This window comes from Doryrhamphus excisus, linkage group LG13, assembly GCF_037039965.1.
Source record: "Doryrhamphus excisus strain RoL-2023G ecotype Guam linkage group LG13, RoL_Dexc_Guam_v1.1, whole genome shotgun sequence".
Lineage (NCBI taxonomy): Eukaryota > Metazoa > Chordata > Actinopteri > Syngnathiformes > Syngnathidae > Doryrhamphus > Doryrhamphus excisus.
This window is the reverse complement of record NC_136369.1, coordinates 14,661,230-14,682,607: the sequence shown is the minus strand read 5'-3', so window position 1 is coordinate 14,682,607 and position 21,378 is coordinate 14,661,230. Positions and strand designations below refer to the sequence as shown.

The 21,378-nt window shown below is 39.1% G+C and overlaps 1 protein-coding gene across 1 annotated transcript; it reads right to left on the bottom strand.

Moving 5' to 3' along the window:
- Positions 1-9,348: 9,348 nt before the first annotated feature.
- Positions 9,349-19,968, bottom strand: LOC131139769 (AN1-type zinc finger protein 3-like). The gene is made up of 6 exons (XM_058089651.2): positions 19,576-19,968; positions 17,477-17,517; positions 15,786-15,992; positions 14,557-14,622; positions 13,044-13,277; positions 9,349-11,795 (listed from the first exon to the last, which is right to left on the bottom strand). The coding sequence occupies exons 1-6, from the start codon at positions 19,656-19,658 to the stop codon at positions 11,641-11,643; spliced, it is 786 nt and encodes a 261-aa protein (XP_057945634.2). The 5' UTR covers positions 19,659-19,968; the 3' UTR covers positions 9,349-11,640.
- Between the last annotated feature and the right edge of the window lie 1,410 nt (positions 19,969-21,378).

Here is a 21,378-nt window from a genome sequence, read left to right as displayed (position 1 = left end):
GCCGCCACAAATTAGCACTGGAACAGCAGAACTCTTCAAAACATCTCATCCTCGGCCTTCGGCGTGTAGGAACGTAATCTGCTTTACCTTAAAGCTGCTTCAGCGTAGCCGCCTTTGGTTCCCACATTACAGCCAATGGCATTTCATTCTCGTAGGCAAATATTTACATAACTGTCCTCAGCAACTCGCTGGAACTACTTTCCGCAGCACCGAATCCGACCAGAACTCGACTCAGTCAAGTCTCGCTGTCGACGGACTTGACCGCTTATGAGGGCGTCATGTCAAAAAAATCCAAACTATCCCTTTAGCCTCACACTTGCCGCCTCTGATGCCCCCTTTTTTTCCCTGTCTAAGCAGGCGCGATAAAGCCATCGTTGGGGGGGAAGTGTCCACACAGCTGGGATATGCCCACAGGAAATCATCAGCGGAGAAGAAATGTCAGTCCTCGTCTTCTGACCCCGCAGATAGGAAAAAAAAAAAAAAACAGGCTTTCGCAACTCAGTTATGGCCCAAGAATCTATCATACCCCCCATTTATGAGGCTCCTACATCAAAAGCTATGTGTGAATCTCAGTCATTAATTATTTATGATTTGCCACAAAGACTGTCTCGAGGTCTCTGCGTTCCTCTTAGAAGTACAGCCCACATGACTCCCGATGTGTGTGTGTGTGTGTGTGTTCATGCACATGCCCATGCATGTGTGTTGTTTGTAGCGGAGACACACTTTGCTCTACTGATGGTAGTTGTGTCAATGGTAGCCTTGCAATAACACACTCATAAGAAACTAAGATACTGGTGCAAAGTAGGTTGGAAATGCCTTTTGTGCATCTTCATGAGAGGTATTGTAATATTTTCCATCCTTCTTTCATTTGGCAGGATGGCAGGGCTGGTTGTCTCTGGTTCCATCCTCTGTCTTGCCATGACCGTCCTGAAGTATCCATGGGAAAGATACGGAATCCCCAGTTGCTCCTGATGCGGTGTTATTTAAATCCACATTTCCTTTTGCATATCCTATATCCTATGAAAACATATGCATTTCTACTGTGTTATCATACAGTATTTATATAGTACTCTATTGTGATTTTACCAAAATATCCTATTTTCCAAACTATAAGTCACACTTTTATTCATAGGTTGGCTATTCCTGTGACTTATACTCCAGAGTGACTTATAAATGAAAAAACAGTAACGCCTTTTCTGTTCATGTTTATTTTTAGTGTAGCTGAATAACCATTGTGTTAGCATATCTTACACCTATTCAGCCTGTTCTCTATTCTTTTATTCATGTTAGAACTTCGAAGAGGACGTAATGTATGTTTTGGTCGAGTAGTTTGGAAAATAAATTACCCGCAAAAAATGCGACTTATGTATGTTTTTTTTCTACCTAAATATGCATTTTTGGCCTTTTAGGACTTATACTCCGGAGCGACTTATAGTCCAGAAAATACGGTACATTAATTAATAAATTTTTAATATTAAATATAAGTGCAAATGTTACAAATGTTTTGCCGGAATTAAGCATTTCCAAGCATAAAAATAGCAAAATTAACTAAAATACAAATACAAGGCATTAAAAAGACACATTCAAAAATGTTGATGAGATGTCGTATTCTAAACTGGTCACTAGGTGTCAGTAATGTTACTGTAATGTTCGGTAAGAACATCTAAAAAATTAGACTTCATTGCCGGAAACACATGCTTTTATTGTAGGTTGGAATTATCTCACCATCGTCACTAATTGAAAACCCCTAATAAAACCACAGGATACTGTTGCGGAAACTGCACTCTAAACTCCCAACATCACTTCCTGTCCACCTCTCTTCCAGGTCCACTTGGGAACACATTTACAGTGAGACACGTCAGCTTAAGTCTTATTTATGTCTTAAATTGCTAATTTAGTGTTATTTTGTCTACTATAGTGGATAATACAAATGTAAAGGTGACTATAGGGGTGTTATTTCATGTCTAGAGGGCTCTGGTAACTATGATGACAGATGTGAATTTCACTTGGATGTCTGTTTGTCACTGCACGGCGATCGAGTGGTTAGCGTGCAGGCCTCACAGCTAAGATACCCGAGTTCGATCCCACCCTCTGCCATCTCTGTGTGGAGTTTGCATGTTCTCCCCGTGCATGCGTGGGTTTTCTCCGGGTACTCCGGTTTCCTCCCACATTCCAAAAACATGCTAGGTTAATTGGCGACTCCAAATTGTCCATAGGTATGAATGTGAGTGTGAATGGTTGTTTGTCTATATGTGCCCTGTGATTGGCTGGCGACCAGTCCAGGGTGTACCCCGCCTCTCCCCGGAAAACAGCTGGGATAGGCTCCAGCACCCCCGCCACCCTCGTGAGGATAAGCGGTAGAAAATGAATGAATGTCTGTTTGCCTATTATGTTGACATCTAAAAACCACATTTAGAAAGTCGTAAACAGGTTTTCTATGGTGTAACTATGAAAATATTCCATTTATAAATAAGAAAACTTACTTTGTACTCCAAATATGATGATAAAGTTCAAACATATCTTTCACACAAAACTTAAATAAGAGTATAAACCCCCTAAACAAGCAAAGTAGGTCCCCTTTGAGTATTTTTATTTGCTTTGTGGCTTTTCTCTGCTTAGTTTATTAGTGTAGACACGAAGGCCATGGTTTTACTTCCTCTGTGCGGCGAGGAAAAAAAAAATCAATCTCTTCTAATAACACAGGATGAAAAAGTGTTATTTGTAAAGAAATTCGATCGAGCATACCAAATAAAGAGAATACCTGGTTAGACAGGGGAAGGATGCATCCCATCTAAAAGAACCCAGGGGATTGCAGCTAGCATGTGCTAATTGAGTGTTACATTACACAGGGTCTGATGAAAGCGTCCATGGAAACGGCCATGAGACAGTGATGACAATTGACTCAGCGTCTTCATTTCCAATAGCAATCTCAGCACCAACATCTCTGAGGCCAATTAAGACTTTAGTGAAGACGAGATGAATCCAGTGGGAGCGCGAGTAGCTTTGAATAACTTGTTGTGCTCTTTAATAGACTATTTCTCCAAAATGATGCAGAGATGCACTTCTACAAAATTCCTTCCTTGTTGAAGTGTTGTTGAGTTTTCCACCACACTCAGTGTTCAACTGAGATATCGCTATGGTTTGCTATTGTCAATTTGGCTTCACAGAGAGATGTAGTGTATTTTGTTAGAGAACCTGATTCATATGTCCTTCTATTTCCCCAAAAAAGAAATTCAATACACATTGGATCACCAGTCGCACAGTGGCTGGTACTTATAGGTTATGATCTTATTATCAAATACTATTTAATCATGAGCTTATTATCACGTACTATTTAATCAAAAGACCATTTTGTTTCCAGAAAATGTTCAGTTTATTACATGTATTATATCTAAACAGTGTAAACACAGTAATTGCAAAAATATTTCAACAATAATATTTTATCAACAGTCTTATCTTATCAATGTCTGACAATTAAAGTTCCATTAACGTGCCAGAGAGTTGAATTTTGATTTGAGAGAATCAGAATCGTATTCGTCCCCATTTTCTTTTCTGATTGATAAAATCAACATAGACACGTATTTGTCTAACTCAGGCGGGGGAATACTTTCTACCAGTCTTCGTTCATTCTTGCAGTTGATGAGCCATTCAGAAAAAAGCTTGAGGTCGCCCTTGGTTTTCAGACTTTTTTATTTTTAGTTTTTTCCATCATTTCAAGAGTGTCCTCCTCATTAATGGTGATAAAACGTTCCATTTCTAATATTCTGTTTGCTATTTTCCCTATTTGTCTTTCGCCAGAAGTGTCAACCGGTGACATGTTGACAGCACAGACGGCAGCAAAACAAACGCTGTGTGTTCACGCTCGTGCGCTGTTCTCTGATTGGTTGTTTCACGGGCACGATACCGGAGCAGCGCGCTCTGAGTGGACAGCTACGGGGGCTGATACTGGACATTGTTAAACTCTATATTTTATCAGTATCACTGCCCTGGGCTTTGACACAGTATCATTTCGGCCTTTTCCCGTATCATTCATGGGCGGTTTCTAGGGTACAGGGCCAATTAATACTGTAGTATGTGATAATAACAGAGTCTTGTATAAAAAGATACATATCTTCACTCATATCATGAAATACACTTGTCTCAACTCATCTTATCATGGTTAGAATCTATACCGGGGCATACAAAGTATCGTCCAAGCCTAATAATATATATATATATTGGATTATTTGAAACCTAACCTCAGTCCGGATATACGTCTCAATTATGTCCACAGAAATTCTAGAAGCATGCACAAATCATTAACCATGGCTGTCTGTAATATATCAAGAATTAGCAATTAAACACTATGCGGTAGCTCTACATTGAATTTATGGTTCGCATCTTGTGCAGAGGTGATGGTGCCGGTGTCATGGAGGAGATTTTATCATTGCCCGGGTAATAGAATCCTGGCGTGAGGTGGGCGGGGCAGCTGAGATTGTGTTGTCAGTACTTCCTGACAGATGAGCAGCACAGCTTTTCCGTCAATCTGATCCTTCCAGTCGTTATGCTGATCAATTAAATGAGCTTTATTGCACTGGAAGTTCCCAAACAATAATGCAAAGGCTATTATTTGATGCCTGAATGTGATCACATCACGGTGGCTCAATATCTAAGGACTTGGTGAGGTCGTAGATTTCACTACAGAGCAATATGCAATTATTGCACTTATTTGATTAGTGGTCCTTGTGGCATCTGATTATAACATCGTCAGAAGATGTTTCATATAAATTAATGTGTCTTTGTGCTCATTACACACAATAATTATTTCCTCACGAGTTACATTAGGGCTTTCTGTGAGCGTGCAGGAACGTTTACATTAATTCTGTATATAAAGAGATGTTTACATTTTGTGTGTATATTGACAGACAAATATTTACAGCATGTATATGTGAATGGACAGCAAGATGTTTAAATTTGAATGTACGTATGTACGTATGTACGTCTGTCTGTATGTATGTATGTATGTATGTATGTATGTATGTATGTATGTATGTATGTATGTATGTATGTATGTATGTATGTATGTATGTATGTATGTATGTATGTATGTATGTGAATGGACAGATATGAACAGAGAGAAAAGTTAAATAGTGCCTATGTGAGTGGATTGACAGATGACATTTACATTACTTTGTTGACATTAGATCTGTTTATATCCTGTGTTTGTTTGTGTTTGTGTGTGTGAATGAACAGATGTTGTTTTTGTTTTTTTTGTGTACAGTGGAACCTTGGTTAGCATCATACATTCCTTGCAGAAGGTCTGACTTTAACTGAAAAAGACTCAAACCAAGGCAATATTGCAACATAAATATTCGACTAAAAAAAACGAAGTTCCACTGTACAGGTAAATGTACTGACAGATGTTTGAATTCGGTATGTATGTGAATAGACTGACTGATGTTTAAATTGTGAAATGACAGAAAAATGTTTCCACTTTGAGTGCATGAATGTGAATGGACTGACAAAATATTTATACTGTGTGTATACTGTATGTGAATAAACAGATATTTATGTCCGTAATTGAATGGGGACACAAAGATGGACTCCCAGACGTATTGATTAGGTGTGTATGTGAATGGACAGACAGATGTTGAAATTATGTTCATATGTGAATGGACAAACATGTTCAAAATTTGAGTGTATGTGAATAATGTGACAAATATTTGCATCATGTGTGTGTCAATAAACAGATGTAATTATGTGTGAATGTTATTTGCATTAACATTTTTTTGTACTTTATGTGAATGGATATACAGCAGAGACGTGACTAACAACAGCTACATAAAAAGTAGGTTTAGCAAGTATGATGCAGTACATGTAAGCCACTTTAACTACAATAACTTCAATAATAAAGATGTTGGTGAAGGGATATCAGTCAATATGAATCAAAAGTGAGCATTGTGTTTATTAGAACGTTACTGTATGCTCTACAGCTCTTGGATATCACCCTGCAATGCGTGTAACACAAACCCCATACTGAATCCATCCACAGATCTTCACTGCGACCCGTTCACTGCTTTATCTTGATCCCTTCAAGTAAATCATCCAGAAGCTGAAGCAAGACCTGTTATCTTCTTTTTCTTCCGTCTTAAAGGTCAGAAGAAACAAACGTGCTCAGTTGACAGTAATGGCTGCTATGCTGGGATTTGATCTTCCAAAGTGCTAATTTTCTCTTCAACATGACCAATTGTCACCAGTGGGCCTGATATAAAGTGGTTTGTGGTGGGTAGAATGGTAATGAATGTATCGTAGCTGTGTGATGGGGGGATATGGATATTTAAGAATTATTCATACTGATATGTGCGGGATTGGGAAAGAGGATGCATGCTAAGAAGGTTCCATGATTATGAAGACGATGTATGAGCATCGGAATGTGCTGATTCCATATTTCATGCACGCTCATAGTTTACTAGACCAATTATAAAACACCGTAATTTGCATTCAAAATAAATAATTAATTCAAAAACAAAAGGGCTTATTGCTTTGATTCCTGAGTGGTCGAAAGTTGTGGCTAGCAACAACTTGGGATTTTACCTTTTACAAGCATCAGGAGACATTACGGTATGTTATTATCTATGTGGTCTCATGTTTCCCGAATCAAAGTGCAGGGAACACAATCTGAGGCTAAGTGGTTGTAATGCGTCAGCTATCACACACATACACACACATATGTGCAGAAAAAGTGATGATTACACAAGGCAACACAACATAACACTCGCTCTTACTGGAAAATAGCCTAGTATATGACTGGTACAAACTGACTTACAATGTAAGCCTTTTATGTTGTTTGCAAAAAAAAAATATGGCACCCGAAGCATCTTAGAATCAATCTTCTAGAAAGATTTTCTACACATTTTTGGAGTGTGTCTATGGGAGAATTTTGCCCATTTCTTGGGTCTCCTGGCTCACAATGTGACCTTGACAAGGATCTACATGTTTAACAGCTGAGGATGATGTGCCATAGACCCCAACATCTTGTCCACATGTTGCCTCCAGTGAGCCAATGCGCCTCCAGCCATGTGTCACACGCCTTGTTGCCATCCAATAGCAGTGATGTGTTTCATCCACAGCATCAGAATGTGATCAAGACAACACAACAACACAACAGAGTGGAAACACCAATAGCAAAGAAGCCTAAGGGCCACCGGACTCATACACAAACATACAGTAGTATGATGTCAGAACATAAGAGAGCAAGGAAATCCCCAAATTGAATGTGAACATAAGTATGAACATGTAACCATCCATGCCAATCATGAGCTAAAAAAAAAAAAGAAAAAAAAGTTCACAACAAGCTTGTCATTGGAATTTGCAGGCGGTCATTAGTCAACATAACAGTCTGACTCATAGTGTCTCATCTTACAAAAGACACTAAACTCATCACACAGACACCTAACACTCAAAAAGGTATACCAGCTATATACAAACACGTTGACAATTTGACTTTAAAAAGAAAAAAATATTCAAAAGTTTTCCTAATATGCATTTAATCTGAACAAAGCATAGTAAATGGATACTGTCTTTGTCCACCGGGGAGAACCACAGGAGGCCTGAGAGAGGCTGATGTCATTGCAGCACCATGGCAGGCACCAATTAATGCGTTGCATGATGGGAAAACAGTAAAAAAGTTATTTTACTTTTAAACTCGTATTGGTACATGTTTTTGAGTGTTAATTTGCTGTGTGTTTTTTGTAAGATGAGGTTGTTATACTGTTATATATAATACCAATGGTTATAATTACCAGAGTCTGTATTCACTTCTGTTTTCATTTTGTACTTTCAATGCGATGTTGCCGGAAGCTGCTTTTCTGAGACTTTTGTTCCAGTGTGAGATGCAAAATGTATTTTGTAGCCCTAAAGGCTTGTGAAGGCTTGAAGTGTGTTGGTAGTCGTCCTTTCATGTCAAACTTCCACAGCAACAGTGGTTATCTTAATAAGATCCTTGCTTATGTACAGCATTGTGCTTTTCTTTGTTTTTTTACAAAACACATAGAGAAATCGCATTAAAATTAGACCTTCCGCAAAAAAAAAAAAATGCTCAAAGATCCACTACATGACAAGACCAATCAAAAATGTTGGTTAAAAAAAATCCTCTACAGTATGACAGAAGCACACTGCTGTTTTCAAGTATCTGACACAAAAACACTTGTCAAAGATCCTTTATATGACAGGAGCTCTTTTTAACCGAACTACAGTATGTACAGTCATCAAAGGTCCTCTATATAAAAGAACCACTCTGCTGGTTTTAGAACCAGGTGCAGAAATGTTAGCCGCTCAAGTTCCAATCTGAAGTGAGGTCTACCAGTTGAATAGCACGGTTCTACTGCAAGGTCAGAGTGAAGACGCATAAAAGGAATAAAGTCTAAAAAAATTTACTTTAGATTTAAACTGTCATGACAGAGAGCAAACATCCAACTTGCCAACTTCCTGCAGTTGCACCCCAGTTTGTGTAAAAAAGGAGCAGGATTTGTGATTTACACTGGTACTGGGAGTCCTCGAAGTCGTCTTTTGATCAGGTCCATGTTTTTCCCCCGTTCCTTTTTTTTTTTTCCTCTCCCACCGCCACATGAGTTAATGTGGCCCAACCCACCCAAGACTCATTGCTGCTGTCAGAAGACTCTTTAGTTTAAATTCTCCATTAGCAAACACAGGCACAGGCACATAGAAACATATTGGTTAAGTAGATGTTAGCGCCTTTATAGCTGCTCCCTCTGCGAGCGGTAAACACATGCTGACATCACCGTAATGAATTGGCCAGGATGCAACTGACAGCACACAGCCAAACACACATGCAGAGAAATGTCTTTTAAAAAGTAATGTTATTAGTATAAAATATAAAATTATCTCCAACATTGCACTGCAAAATGATACAAAACTATGTATCTCAATACGAATTCTCCAATTGTTCAATTCAAAAAAATGTTTTCCCACTCATAGCTAATTAAGAGAAACATCAGTAATACGCTTTTCTATGCTTTGTATATGTACAAAAAGCCTTAGAGGCAGCAATGGATCAGGCATTAAAAATGACTCCAAGAGAAACTGTCTAATCTTGTTTTATTCTCAGTAAAAGAAAAAAAAGCAGGATGAAAGAAAACCATGGTAACATCCAAAAAATAACAATTTGTATGTGTTCTTTATCCCTCGATAATAAGTACTGTATAACGTATTACAACAGAATTACACAGCTCTACACTTAAGTGTAAGTCAATCTGAAAAGGCAAAAAAGAAAAAAGGTTAAATAAATGATTTCTTTACAATTAAACTCTTGTTCGATTCTCTACAATTAACATTTGGAAATTGTTCCTCTTTTTTTTTCCACTCAGGAGGATTTATTTAGTCACTGCTCACTTCATCTTAGAGAGGAGAGGGACCAAAGAGGGTGACTAACTGAAAATTAGCAATCAATTAGAACAGAACGTGTGTGTCGTCATGATTAGCAAACATTGGCAAATGTCAAGGATCGGTTAAGTACCTGGAGGAGAAAAGGAAACCCAAGATTCACCTTTAAAAAGATGGATTACAAAAACCGAGGTCACAACCCAACGTACAATTTTTTGGCCGCGCGATTTTTGGCATTCCCAAATCTTTTACTTTAACTTACTGTATTTTTCCGGACTATAAGTCTCACTTTTTTCATAGGTTGGCTGTTCCTGCAACTTATACTCCGGAGCGACTTCTAAATGGAAAAAAAAGTGTTTAAACAATGGACACCTATTCTGTTTATGTTTATTTTTTGTGTAGCTGAATAACCATTGTGTTAGCATATCTTACACCTATTCAGCCTGTTCTCTATTTTTTTTTTGTTAGAACTTGCCTTCCAAGAGGACGTAATGTCTGTTTTGGTCAAGTAGTTTGTAAAATAAATTACCCGCAAAAATTTTGACTTATACTCCAGTGCGACTTATGTATGTTTTTTTCTACCTAATTTTGCATTTTTGGCCTTGTGCGACTTATACTCCGGAGCGACTCATAGTCCAGAAAATACGGTAGCTGTGGTGCCCATGATGGACTAAGATCGCGACGCACATGTAGTGCCCGTAGAGTTGATTCTACGGCTCAAAAATGTGCACCCTCTGTGCATTTGTTGTGTTTTATTTGCACACCGTAGGAGCCTGTACGAACGGTTGTGACCGAGGCTTAGCTTAAAAAAAAACAAAAAATCCAAAACAACCCTCAACCCACCACCAGCCGCTGAATGGAAAAATCTCAACTTTAGTCCATGTAGCGGCAATGTGTATTTACAAAAGTATCAATATGTTATGTGATGAGTACAATGCAAACTGTCATGAAACAAAAATATATATATAATCTACCTATGATGAAAAAGGGTGACAGGGAAAATGCAAAAATGAAGATTTCTCGTCACTATCCAATGAAAAATATACATTTCCTCATATTTTTGGGTTTTGAATTCAAACAGAAAACAAAAAAAAATGTATACAGTGGTTCAACGCATGTTCATTCACATTCACACAATTTAGCAAAAATATTTTCTCACCCACCCAAATGTGCTCCTTCTGTCCGAAAATAGGTGTTTTGTTCACAGAAAACATATCCCATTCATCCTATGCCGGTAATAATTTGTGCAAATTATACTATGTAGTCACCTTTACACTTGTAATTAAGACATCAATAAGACTCGTTCTCGTGTATGTTGTGACATTGGAGGTTCAGAGTTGAATTTTAGCTTATAATTTTAATACAGCAAGATAATCAAGTCTCTATCAAAGTGCCAATCATAGACATTTTTATAAATTGTAATTATTTGCAATTCACAGGTGGTGTCAGAAGGCAACTCCGACAAACAGCGAGGATCTACTGTAATGCTTTTCATTGGACAGAGACGATAACCTTAAGGAAAAACATGTATCGTCTTATATTTAGTCTTTTTGCACAAACAAAAAAACCTCACAAAAATTGGAGATAGATCTTTTGTATGAAACAACGACATTGATGTTGAGTGTTTGTCAGTCAAAATACCCAAGGTTGACTCCCTCAGTTTTTTTCTTTATCCTCAGCGGGGAAATTCCTGGATGGAAAAACAGAGGGCCAGATAGGGCTTCCTTATCCTGAGGTGGATGATGAACTAGATGGTGAATATTATTAGAGGATAAGACACTGAGTTTGCGTGTCTCGCTTCCGGCTGTGGATGGTTATTTCTTGAGGTAACGAGGCTTAAAACGGTGACACCACCCTCCTCCTCTTCATCATCATTGTCTTTTTTTTTTTTTTTTTTTTTACTTGAGGTATCATCTGAAACTGGCTTCCTGGAGGAACATTTGTATAAAGCTTGTGTGCCCTCCCAATCCATCTGCTCATCTGTTAGTCCACTCACATGTAAAGTCTTGGGGGGGTGGGAAGGAAGTCCCAAAGTTCTTCTTGCTCTCTCCGGAGCGCTTGTTTGTGGATTGGGGTTTTCCAAAAGCATGTCAGCAGCAGGGATACAATCAAGCCAACAGTAGCACAATGCGTCTGGGACAAATAGGATTTAAAAAGAGCAAGCAGGCATCCTTTTGAATGAAAACCTGTACAAAAGAAAGAAAAAAAAATCCCTGCGAGGGTTTATGAGTGGAGGTTTAGATGAGAGGCAGGGGGTACTCAGGAGCATTCTTCTCCAATGCGCTGGCAGGAGCGGCCCACCTTGCGGTCCAGCTTGACCATTTTGAGGACGGCCTCCTGGCGGCCACGGCCCAGGTGATCAAACAGACAGTCGTGTTGCTCCGGAAGTCGATGAAGCATACAAAAGACATAACCTGGACATGGCGGGGTAAGGGATTGGGGGGGGTTTGGAGTTGTGCAAAAGAGGAAAATGTTTACAACATTTACTTAATTTGCTATCCAAAAAGTATTGCGTCCATCGGAGTAACCATCATAAAAGTATGTACATCCCTCACATCTTTACAAGGGATAATACTATAGAAATTAAATTTGAGCATACCATAAATTCCAGGTAATTCCTTAAACTTTGAATCGTGCAGCTCTTACAGCAGTGCAGCAAATTTATGGCTAAATTCTAATCTTGTGATATCTCCTTTACTTCAGAAATACGACTAACTGTTTAAATACTGGAAACAATAGCTCTTCATTTGGAATGAGCCAGTCACGAGGTATGTATGTACACCAACAACAACAGCCTGACTCACTTTACTAACAGCACTAAATTCATCACACAGCAACATTTAAAAGGTGTACCTCACTAATATACAAACATGTCCCAATATGACTTCAAAACAAGAAAAAACTCTCTTCTTTGAGACAGTGAAGAATTCCTAATGTTATGGAAACATACTGGCTGGAGCACCTTCAACAAAAGCCCCCCTGCCATCACTGCACGTAGCATGCTTTCTACAAGAAATCTCATTGGCTGTCATCATCTTATAGTCATTCATTAATACATATAACTACTGCTGGGATTCAATGAGCTGTGATTAAAAATCCCAGTTTGACAGCTGTTTGATATGCAAATAGGACGCACAGCCACATCAAGGGAGTGGAGGGGAGAGTTGTACAATATAATTTAGAGCGACTCAGACTCTAATGGGAATGATTGTTAAATATTTCCCTCAAAACTGAAGAGCAGCAAAATGTATTAACTACATGTGTGTAATACATAAGTGTAAGATCGAACATGGACGGTGTTTTAACGCCACACCTTATTTTGAAATGTGAAGTCACTACCTCAATGGTCAGAAGTTACTCATCTTGTCAGAGACAAGGTTAACATATCTTAGTGCACCGCTGCAAATGCAAAATAGAAAAATGCACTGATTTAGATGACCACAATGTATCCCACAAGGCATAATTCAATTATTTATGATACTCCATGAGGGAAAAACGCTATAACTTCACACTTGGTGTTTTCAACCCTTACTTGTCTGGTTGACATGCTCACTGCTAAGGCATACGCATTTGAGTGAGCCACCCCCAGTGTGCTTGTGAGCTAAGGCAATGCTACATGTTTTGTATTCAGTATGTGTGTTTATGCAGTTGTGTCAGCGTACCACAGCGACAGGAGCCCAGCTCTTGTTGCACCAGCTCCAGTTTGGTTTGGCAGCGATGGCAACGTTTGCGGTTCCGTTGTTTGGAGCTACTACGAGACAACGATGCCAAGGATGATGATGAGGATGCAGAGCAAGATGATGACGATGACGACAATGACAACGACTCCTCAGCCCCCGGCACTTCACCCACTCTTGCTCGCTTCTCAGGGGAACTGTCACTTTCTGACTCTGAGGCTGCGGACACACACATCACACGCACATTACAATAAAATAATGGCAAATTGAATTGAATGTCATGTTTCAACACTGGCATGTTAATTTGGTTAGACATGAAATTATGAATTATGTCAAGGGAGCATTGCCTGATTAACTCATCAACCTAAAGCCTAAAAGGAACAATCGTTAATAAATTGAATTAAATAAGCTGAGCTTCCTCCTACTCCTCTTCGGACAAGTTGAATTGTGCAAATGTAAACATGTGATGTTTTGTACTGGGTGGTAGTGGGCAAAATGTTCTTATTTTCAAAAGCAGATGTAAACAGGCAGTTTAAAAACTGTCACTGCATGCAACACGACGCATCCTGGAGAATAAGCTGCTCTACATTGCCACACGACCATAAAAGTAATTAGGAATTGAAAAAAAGACAATGACAAAAGAAACAAAGAAATGTATAGATACCTGATACTGTAGTTGAGTAAATAAACGCCCTTGGGCAAATACATGTGATACAGTAAAAATCCTTTCTTAGCACATTAATGTCCCGTTCTGGCCTCAAGTTTTATTAGCAGCACACAGGAAGAGCATATACTGTAACTGTGGTCAGTTTAACCGGTCAACTTGACTTTTCTCATCCATCCTGTAGACTTTTTCCTCTGGCTCGGCCGAATGCAGATCAGCGCTCAATAAATCTCTGGGAACTAGGCCAAGCTGAGCCGCCAGATTCTGCCGCTCCCTACCATCAATCCCAATATGACTGTGAGGACACTGGTGAGGATGTGTGTGTGTGTGTGTGTGTTTTGTTGTGAGTGCATGACCACTCTCCCACTTCCCACCTTTCATCTATCCTGGCAAAGCTCAGTGGCTGATTTAAAGCAATTGTAAGTTACCTGAAGGCAACAAAGGATAAACTATTAGTTTTATCATTTCTTTTTTTTCTCCTATCAACAGATTAAACCTGCTGATACAGTTTATGGGCTTTACATGTGCAGACATGTGCTGTGTGCAACCAACTACAATATGCCTAAGATTAATAAAAAGGTGAAAGCAAAATAAACTTAATGTTTTAGTTTGCTATTTATACCAAAACATATGGCAATTTGAGACTATATTATGTGTTAGCTTTCATAGTTTACAGCCAACTGACAGTCAGTCTTGTGCAGCCTGTTGCATGCATCCTAATCTGCGTCAAGATCAGATCAATTATCCACTCAATACAAATCCATTGTAGTCAATGCAAGCACACAATGAGTACTGTGAAATGCTGTGGGAATGAACTTTTCAGATGAGACCTACCTGATTCAAAGGAGCGTTTCGTTGGAGTGGAGCGCGAGGATAAGGCTGTGTCTGTGCTGCATACTTCTGCAAAACAAAGGCAGTTAAATGCATTTGTGGGAAAGAGGTGCATCATGCTGCTTGGTTCTGTTAACCCTGACTGACTTCAATAGAGTAGAAAATGTTCTTGAAAAACTGCCACATGCATTGTAAGCTGACTTTTATTCACATTACACATTAACATATCTACAAAGTACAGTTTGGAATGTGGGAGAAAACCCACGCACGCACAGGGAGAACATGCTAACTCCACAAAGAGATGCCCTAGCGAAGATTCAAACCCATATCTTCCCAATTTCCTGACTGTGTGGCCAAAATGCTAACCACTCATCCACCGTGCGGCTGTTTCTAGATCAAAAAAAGGGAAACATTTTGATGAATGAACTTCTGCAATGCAATTTTAGCTTTAAACTCTCTCTGAATGTTCTGAGCTACTGTTTCCATTCCAGAGGTCTTCTTGGATGTAGCTCAATCTCCCGAAAATGACGTGATGTCGGACTTCTTTTAGACAACAAATAAGTCAAGCCTAAAGAAACAGTGTCCCTGCTGGTTGTTGCCAAAATGTACACTCCATTTTACCTCCATTGCGTCAAAATGTAATGTATCCGCAGCATTTTCTTCATTATTAATTAATCACCACATTTGGCACTTTTGCATATAACCTAACAAATGTTATAAGTAAACTTGGACAAACTAACCAGAAATCGTTTACGGAGTGTTTTCAATAATAAAACAATGAATAAAACAATAATCATGTGGCTTGAGTAAATGACTACAAAATCATTAACAAGGAAGTAGGGTAGAGTGGAAATATTTGCTGTTTGAAATATCCTTTTTGTCATCCCGTCCTGCTCAGGCCTCGGCATTGACCTTGCCTCTGTACAGTGGTGACGGATGCCTTGGCAATTGCAGGTGTCCTCTTTAAGCCCTCAGAGTGAATAGATACCCTGTGCTGTGCTTTCATCACCACTATCTGTGCCAAGGAGGACAAATTTAGCCTGGACAGCTGTGCCCTTAGTAGTCTTCAGCAAAAACATGCATTGGACAAAATATGCAGTATATTTGAAGTAATTGTGTGCATGTTGTACCACATACAGTACCTCCTTTATGAACTAGGTCTCACAATTCAGAGGGAGACAATTGGAACCAACAAATATGTTATTCAGTATATATAGTATGTCATGTCTTACCGTCCTGAGCAGGTAGAGAGGTCACTGCTGTGTCTCCCGGCATAGGAGCTTCTGAACCGTCTGACATCGATATGATGTTTGGATTAGTTTCACTGCAGAAGACGTCTGCTTGGCTGCTACTACTGCTGCTGTTGCTGCTGCTGTTGCTACTACTGCTGGAGCTTGAAGAGGTTTTTGAGGCACCATCTGGCTGTTTCTTCTGGATATCTTTTGGAAAGAAAACGTCAGAGGATGAAGCAGTTTCACAAAGCATCAGCTCCAGAAGGTAGGAAGTAAGGGATATTATATACATAGGGATAGGGATATACCGCCAATGAACCAATGTTTTGTGGATACAGTTATAGAAAACTTGGCCAGTAAATGAATAACATGCCACTGGTGGTACAAAATTAGTCATTCAGTTGTCCACTCTTGGGGCCTGATCTACTAAAGGTTTGCGTGTATAAAAATATGAGCAGAGCTCACAGGGTGCACCGAGGATTGCATCTGTCAATTGAGCAACATAGCCCTGGCAATCAATTCTGTGTGTTCATGAATATGCTGAATATATATACGTACGCAGATTATCATAACTTGCAAAATATTGCAAAGAGCAGATGCAACCATAATCATTTACTACAAAATTGATCGATCAAATCTGAAAACTGTTTGAAGTCAGTATTTAGGACTGCAACTAAAGATTATATTTAATAACCGATTAATCGGTTACTTATTTTTTCAATTAATTGAATGTGATTTTTTAAATTTAAAACCCAGTTTTAATTTACGCCTCTGAGTAGCAATCCCATACGGCCATACTTTGCATTGGAATGTTCTTACACACACATCTCTGCAGTCGTTTGCCGTGTAAGATATCAGAAAGAGGAAAAAATGTTGATTGCTGTTTTTCCAAAGTCAAAACTGATGTGACTGTCTTGTTTTGCCCAAAACACAAAGGTAATAGGTCTGCTTTCATGGATTACTAAGGATTTTTTTTTTTCAATAGTAGAGCCATATCATCTATCCCGCAATACAATTTTTGAACTACTGGAATGACCTAAGGGCTGATTTGGAGCCATTCACAAAAAAGAGCCATATATGATGCAATGTCTCTGCTGGAGTTCAGTGTGTTTATTGCATCCTCCACCAAGACCTCCTACTCAATGGCTTCAAATCTAATCTTTTATAAAACGATTTTATAAAGTACATAGAAGATCATAGAAACTTGAGCATAGAAAACGTCTACACTCTAAACATGAAATAACACCCCTATAAGTAAGGTAAGTAATACCACAACTTTGAATAGGTGCTGGTATAAGCAAAATAGTGAGCTACTTTTAGTGCCAGAGGATTTCTAGCTAAAGGGTGATTGTGTGGAAAATAAATGTCTTCAAGTAAAAGTAAGAGAAGTTCAGTGGCTGAAGTTTTCCAGAACTATTGATTTAGGAACTCTTGCCATGTTGGTACAAAGAGGTAGCAAAAACAATATCTGCTGAACGGTAGACAGGCACAATAACAAGCATGACAAATTGTGGTGGGAAAAGGGTGAAGTACGCACCCCTAAATTGAGCTGCTTTCCTTAAAACTATTTAATGACGGACTTTACAGGAAACGAAGTTTGGGGTGACTGTAAAACTTTATTTCACAAACATCTTTTCACGTACAGACTCCAAATGGTAGACAAAAGGTCAGTCACTCAGCTGAACACTTACCTGCAAAACATTTGGAGCACAAATTCATAGTTTTGCTCGACCTGGGGAAAACAGCAGAAGAGAACTAAGAATTAGTCACAAGTCACATTGCATGTTGAGTATTACTCATTTGGGATTCTGGCTGCACAAGAACAAACATCAAGTCACTGGTTTATCTCGGTTTTCAGTGGGGAAAGGTCCCATTGTTATCTTAATACCGTTACCGTCTAGATTGTGTACTTTAAGCAAAAGGGATGGATGGATCACTGAAGCTCTAGTGATTTCAGCAACACAACTCAAGTCACAGCATAGGTCTCTACTTTTCCTCTGAGGTACAAGTCATTTCCTCCACGGTCTCCTTCTTTGCTGTTTGCGCACTGGGCGTGACGGTCACTACTATCAGTCACATTCGATTTATTTGAGGCGTTCAGAGCAAACCTTTGTCTCCCTTTCCTAATTGTAAGGTTAAATATGATCTACCTGATGCCTGTCCTTCACTGAGAAAGGAAGTATTGGTGGAAGATGAACCTCATCATGGGACACAAGAGAAAATTGTAAGCACAGATAACTGGAAAAAATGTGTTGCACAGGTCTTCCGTTCAAGGATTAATTAACATATGTTTTGCTTTTTCTTTGGCTTTTACAAAGCAAGAAGTTAGTGGCATCTGGTTTTCACTATACCAGACACATCATCAGAGACTTCAACGTGTTAGTGTTACATTTCACTATTAGCAGTGGTTAACCTCCTTAACTATTAGGAAAGTTAAAATGTTACTGAATACATTGCTTGTGAAGTTCCTTCAGGTTGTATGATGGGGGACAACTATTTGGACCAGTGTCCTGGAAAGGATTGTGAATTGTACTTGAGTCTTACCAGTCTTAACGGCAACTAAATAGAATTTCAATTATGAATCAATTCCTTCATTGTCTTTTTGAAAAAAACTGCTGGGATTGAATGAGTTAATTTTAACCAAATTTTTGATTATGTCTGTTAAGCCTAGGTCACAATCGGTTATACGGCTGCTACAGATGGTCTACGTGCAATAAAAACATGCAAAAAACGGTAATCAAATCAGATTAATCTCACAGACTAGGAAACATATGCAGGAAAGAAATGGCTACATGCTTATTAAGACAAAGGAAGTTGTAGCGCAGCATACTCAATCAGTCTCATGAAAATAAGTGGAACAGACAGGAAGACGAGTTCTGTCACCTCAACGATTATGTTTGACAAGGATGTCAAGGAGCAAAGCTGAGGGTGGTTTGGGCTCATTACAATGAAGCTGGTGTTTAATGAGCACTACCAAAATGAGGAGTAAAACGGAGTCTTTCTGAGACAATAAATGAGGCAAAATTACAACAGGCTTAGGAACATTTCAAAATACTGATGGAGCATCAATGGTTGAATTCTTAGTGATTTGAAGGAAGTAACTGACAAAATATGTAAAAAAGATGTAAAAAGATTAAATGTAATATTTTAATAGTCTTAAAAGGCATAAAAGTCCAAAAAAAACCTTAATGGTTAATTTAAAAACTTGCATTGCAAAAAGTTAGTGACGTTGAGAAATTAAATATAGTCACAGTCAACAATCAAAACCAAAAAAATACTATTAAGGTATTATATTATTATTATTGTATAAATGAATGCGAACAAATGAATTAATATTAGGTTAGGTTACATTGGGTATGCTATGCTACTTGTAAAACACCACGTCTGCGGTGCATTCATAAACAAAATAATGTCGGAATTTTTGCCCTTCATAGTACAGTAAAACAAAATAAGTCAATAAATGACGCCGGGGAGGGAGAAGTGATACATGAAGGACTTTATAACAATGATGGTCATAGTAGTTTGTGCCAACACTTTACTTTACTACACCGTGCTATTAGTGCTCTCTTACACATTAACTAGATTATCCGCTCTCGCCAGGGGGACGTGAAGGGGTTTGCTAACAGCTAAGCTACAAAACAATGATGAGGGAAAGAGGAGGGGGGCTCATAACAAGCTCATCCCAGCTTGAGCTGCTATCGCTAACAGCTAAGCGGCTAAGCTAGCCGTCGACAGGGTTGCTTAAAAAAAGCCAAAAATAAAGCATTTTTTTTAAGTCTTTCGCTCTTACCCCCAGAAGCCACAGGGACAACGCGGGGGTACGACGTTCACGTTACTCGAAGGCTTGCTACCCTCGCTCCCCGTGTCCCCCATGACGGTCTTCCGTGTTGAGGCTGTCGGTGTAGCAGCAGGTGAATGCGGGGATGGAAGATAGGGCCTTTAATTCGCCTCTAAATCCCCGCGTTTGGACAAGACGCAAAGAGCCCGTTTAGATCATCCAAAATACACCAGACGAGGAGCAGTTTGCCGACACGGGCGGCCACAAAGTCCATTGGATTAAAACAGCCTAAAGGGAGAGTGTAACATCGGAGCCGTCAAAGCCGATGACGGACGGAACCACCGGGGATTCCTGGGCCGATCAGCTGGAGAGAGGACTGAACCAAAGCAACAGAAGGGGAGGTACTGGGGGAAATCAGACTGCCATATCGCATACCGGTTATATTCATCATATTTATACGTGAATTTTAAAATACATATCAGTTATAACGTATTTAAAATTATATCCACGTAAACGCCGTAGGATGAGTATTTGATATTTTAGTCACTATGGTATGATCCATGTAAAACCCCTAAAGGAGGAAGCCCATCGCTTAAGTCTTTAACAGCTCACTATACCATAGTGTAAAACAGGGCAAAAGTTGTGGCACTGACTTAAAATTGGAGTTAATACATTCACATCAATTATTTTGCAGTGTGAAAATAAAAACTATACTAATAGTGTTTTCAAAATACATGTTTTTCTATAAAAAACAATCAAAATTGTGTAAAAGACAGTTGTGCTACTGATCTAACAAAGCAAATGAGAAACCGGCCTACGCCAGTCCCACACCGGCCTACACTCATATTGCTCTACAGCTGCATTGGACTTAAAACTTACGACTGATAAAAGCAACACACCAACAAACAAACAAAATTAGCAGAAGTAACAAGGAAGCGATACCCACTTCCTCTCCTTGCCTACACTGGCCTACTCACACTGCTCAAAGGCAGCTATGGACTCAAGATGTGCTGCTGAGCTCATAAAACAAACAAAAATTCCAAATTAACAGAGCAAATGAAGAAATGCACAATTGGAAGGATGCAGACAAACCAAGACTTCCTGTAAAATCATATATTCTTCTCAGATTCATAACTTTTAAGTTCTTTTTTCAGGGTCTGCTTATGTACTGCATATGTTGTTTAGAATAACAAAATGGTCGCAGTCAGTCAGTACAGCATACCGGGACAGTTAGTTCTAGTTGCAGGCATCAGTTCGAGCCTCCCCGTGTAGAAGTGCTTACTGCGTTTCCCTCCTCACTGCCTGAGTCCAGCCTCGGGCTCCGTGGTCCTCCAGAGACTTTCGCAACCCCACTTCAAAGAGGCATCCCCTCCCTGTATACGCCACATTTTCTCTCTCTCTCTCGCTCTCTACTATCCCATGCAGCAATAAACACTCGACGTTTAGGAATTAATGAGATGTTGGATCAATTACAGGTTAGACATCCTGCTTCTTCAAGATGCTCAGAAATGTAAGTAAAAATCACATTGTGAGTTCATTCTGTGTATGGATTAAAAATCTCGGGGCATACATCTTTATCAATGATTCAGTTGGTGATGGAATACTTCATTGTAATTCTCCACCTCGGCAGACATTTTTTTGAGAATTCCCAGCTTTGTGGGAACAATGAGGTGAACACTATTTGATGGAGTTGGTGTGGAAGAACCTGAGAACCTTGACCTTAGGTATCTATGGTATAATCAATAATCGCAATTTTGAGTACGATTGGGAATCCAGTCAGTTAGGTGGGTTTATAAATTAGGTTGAGTTTCCATT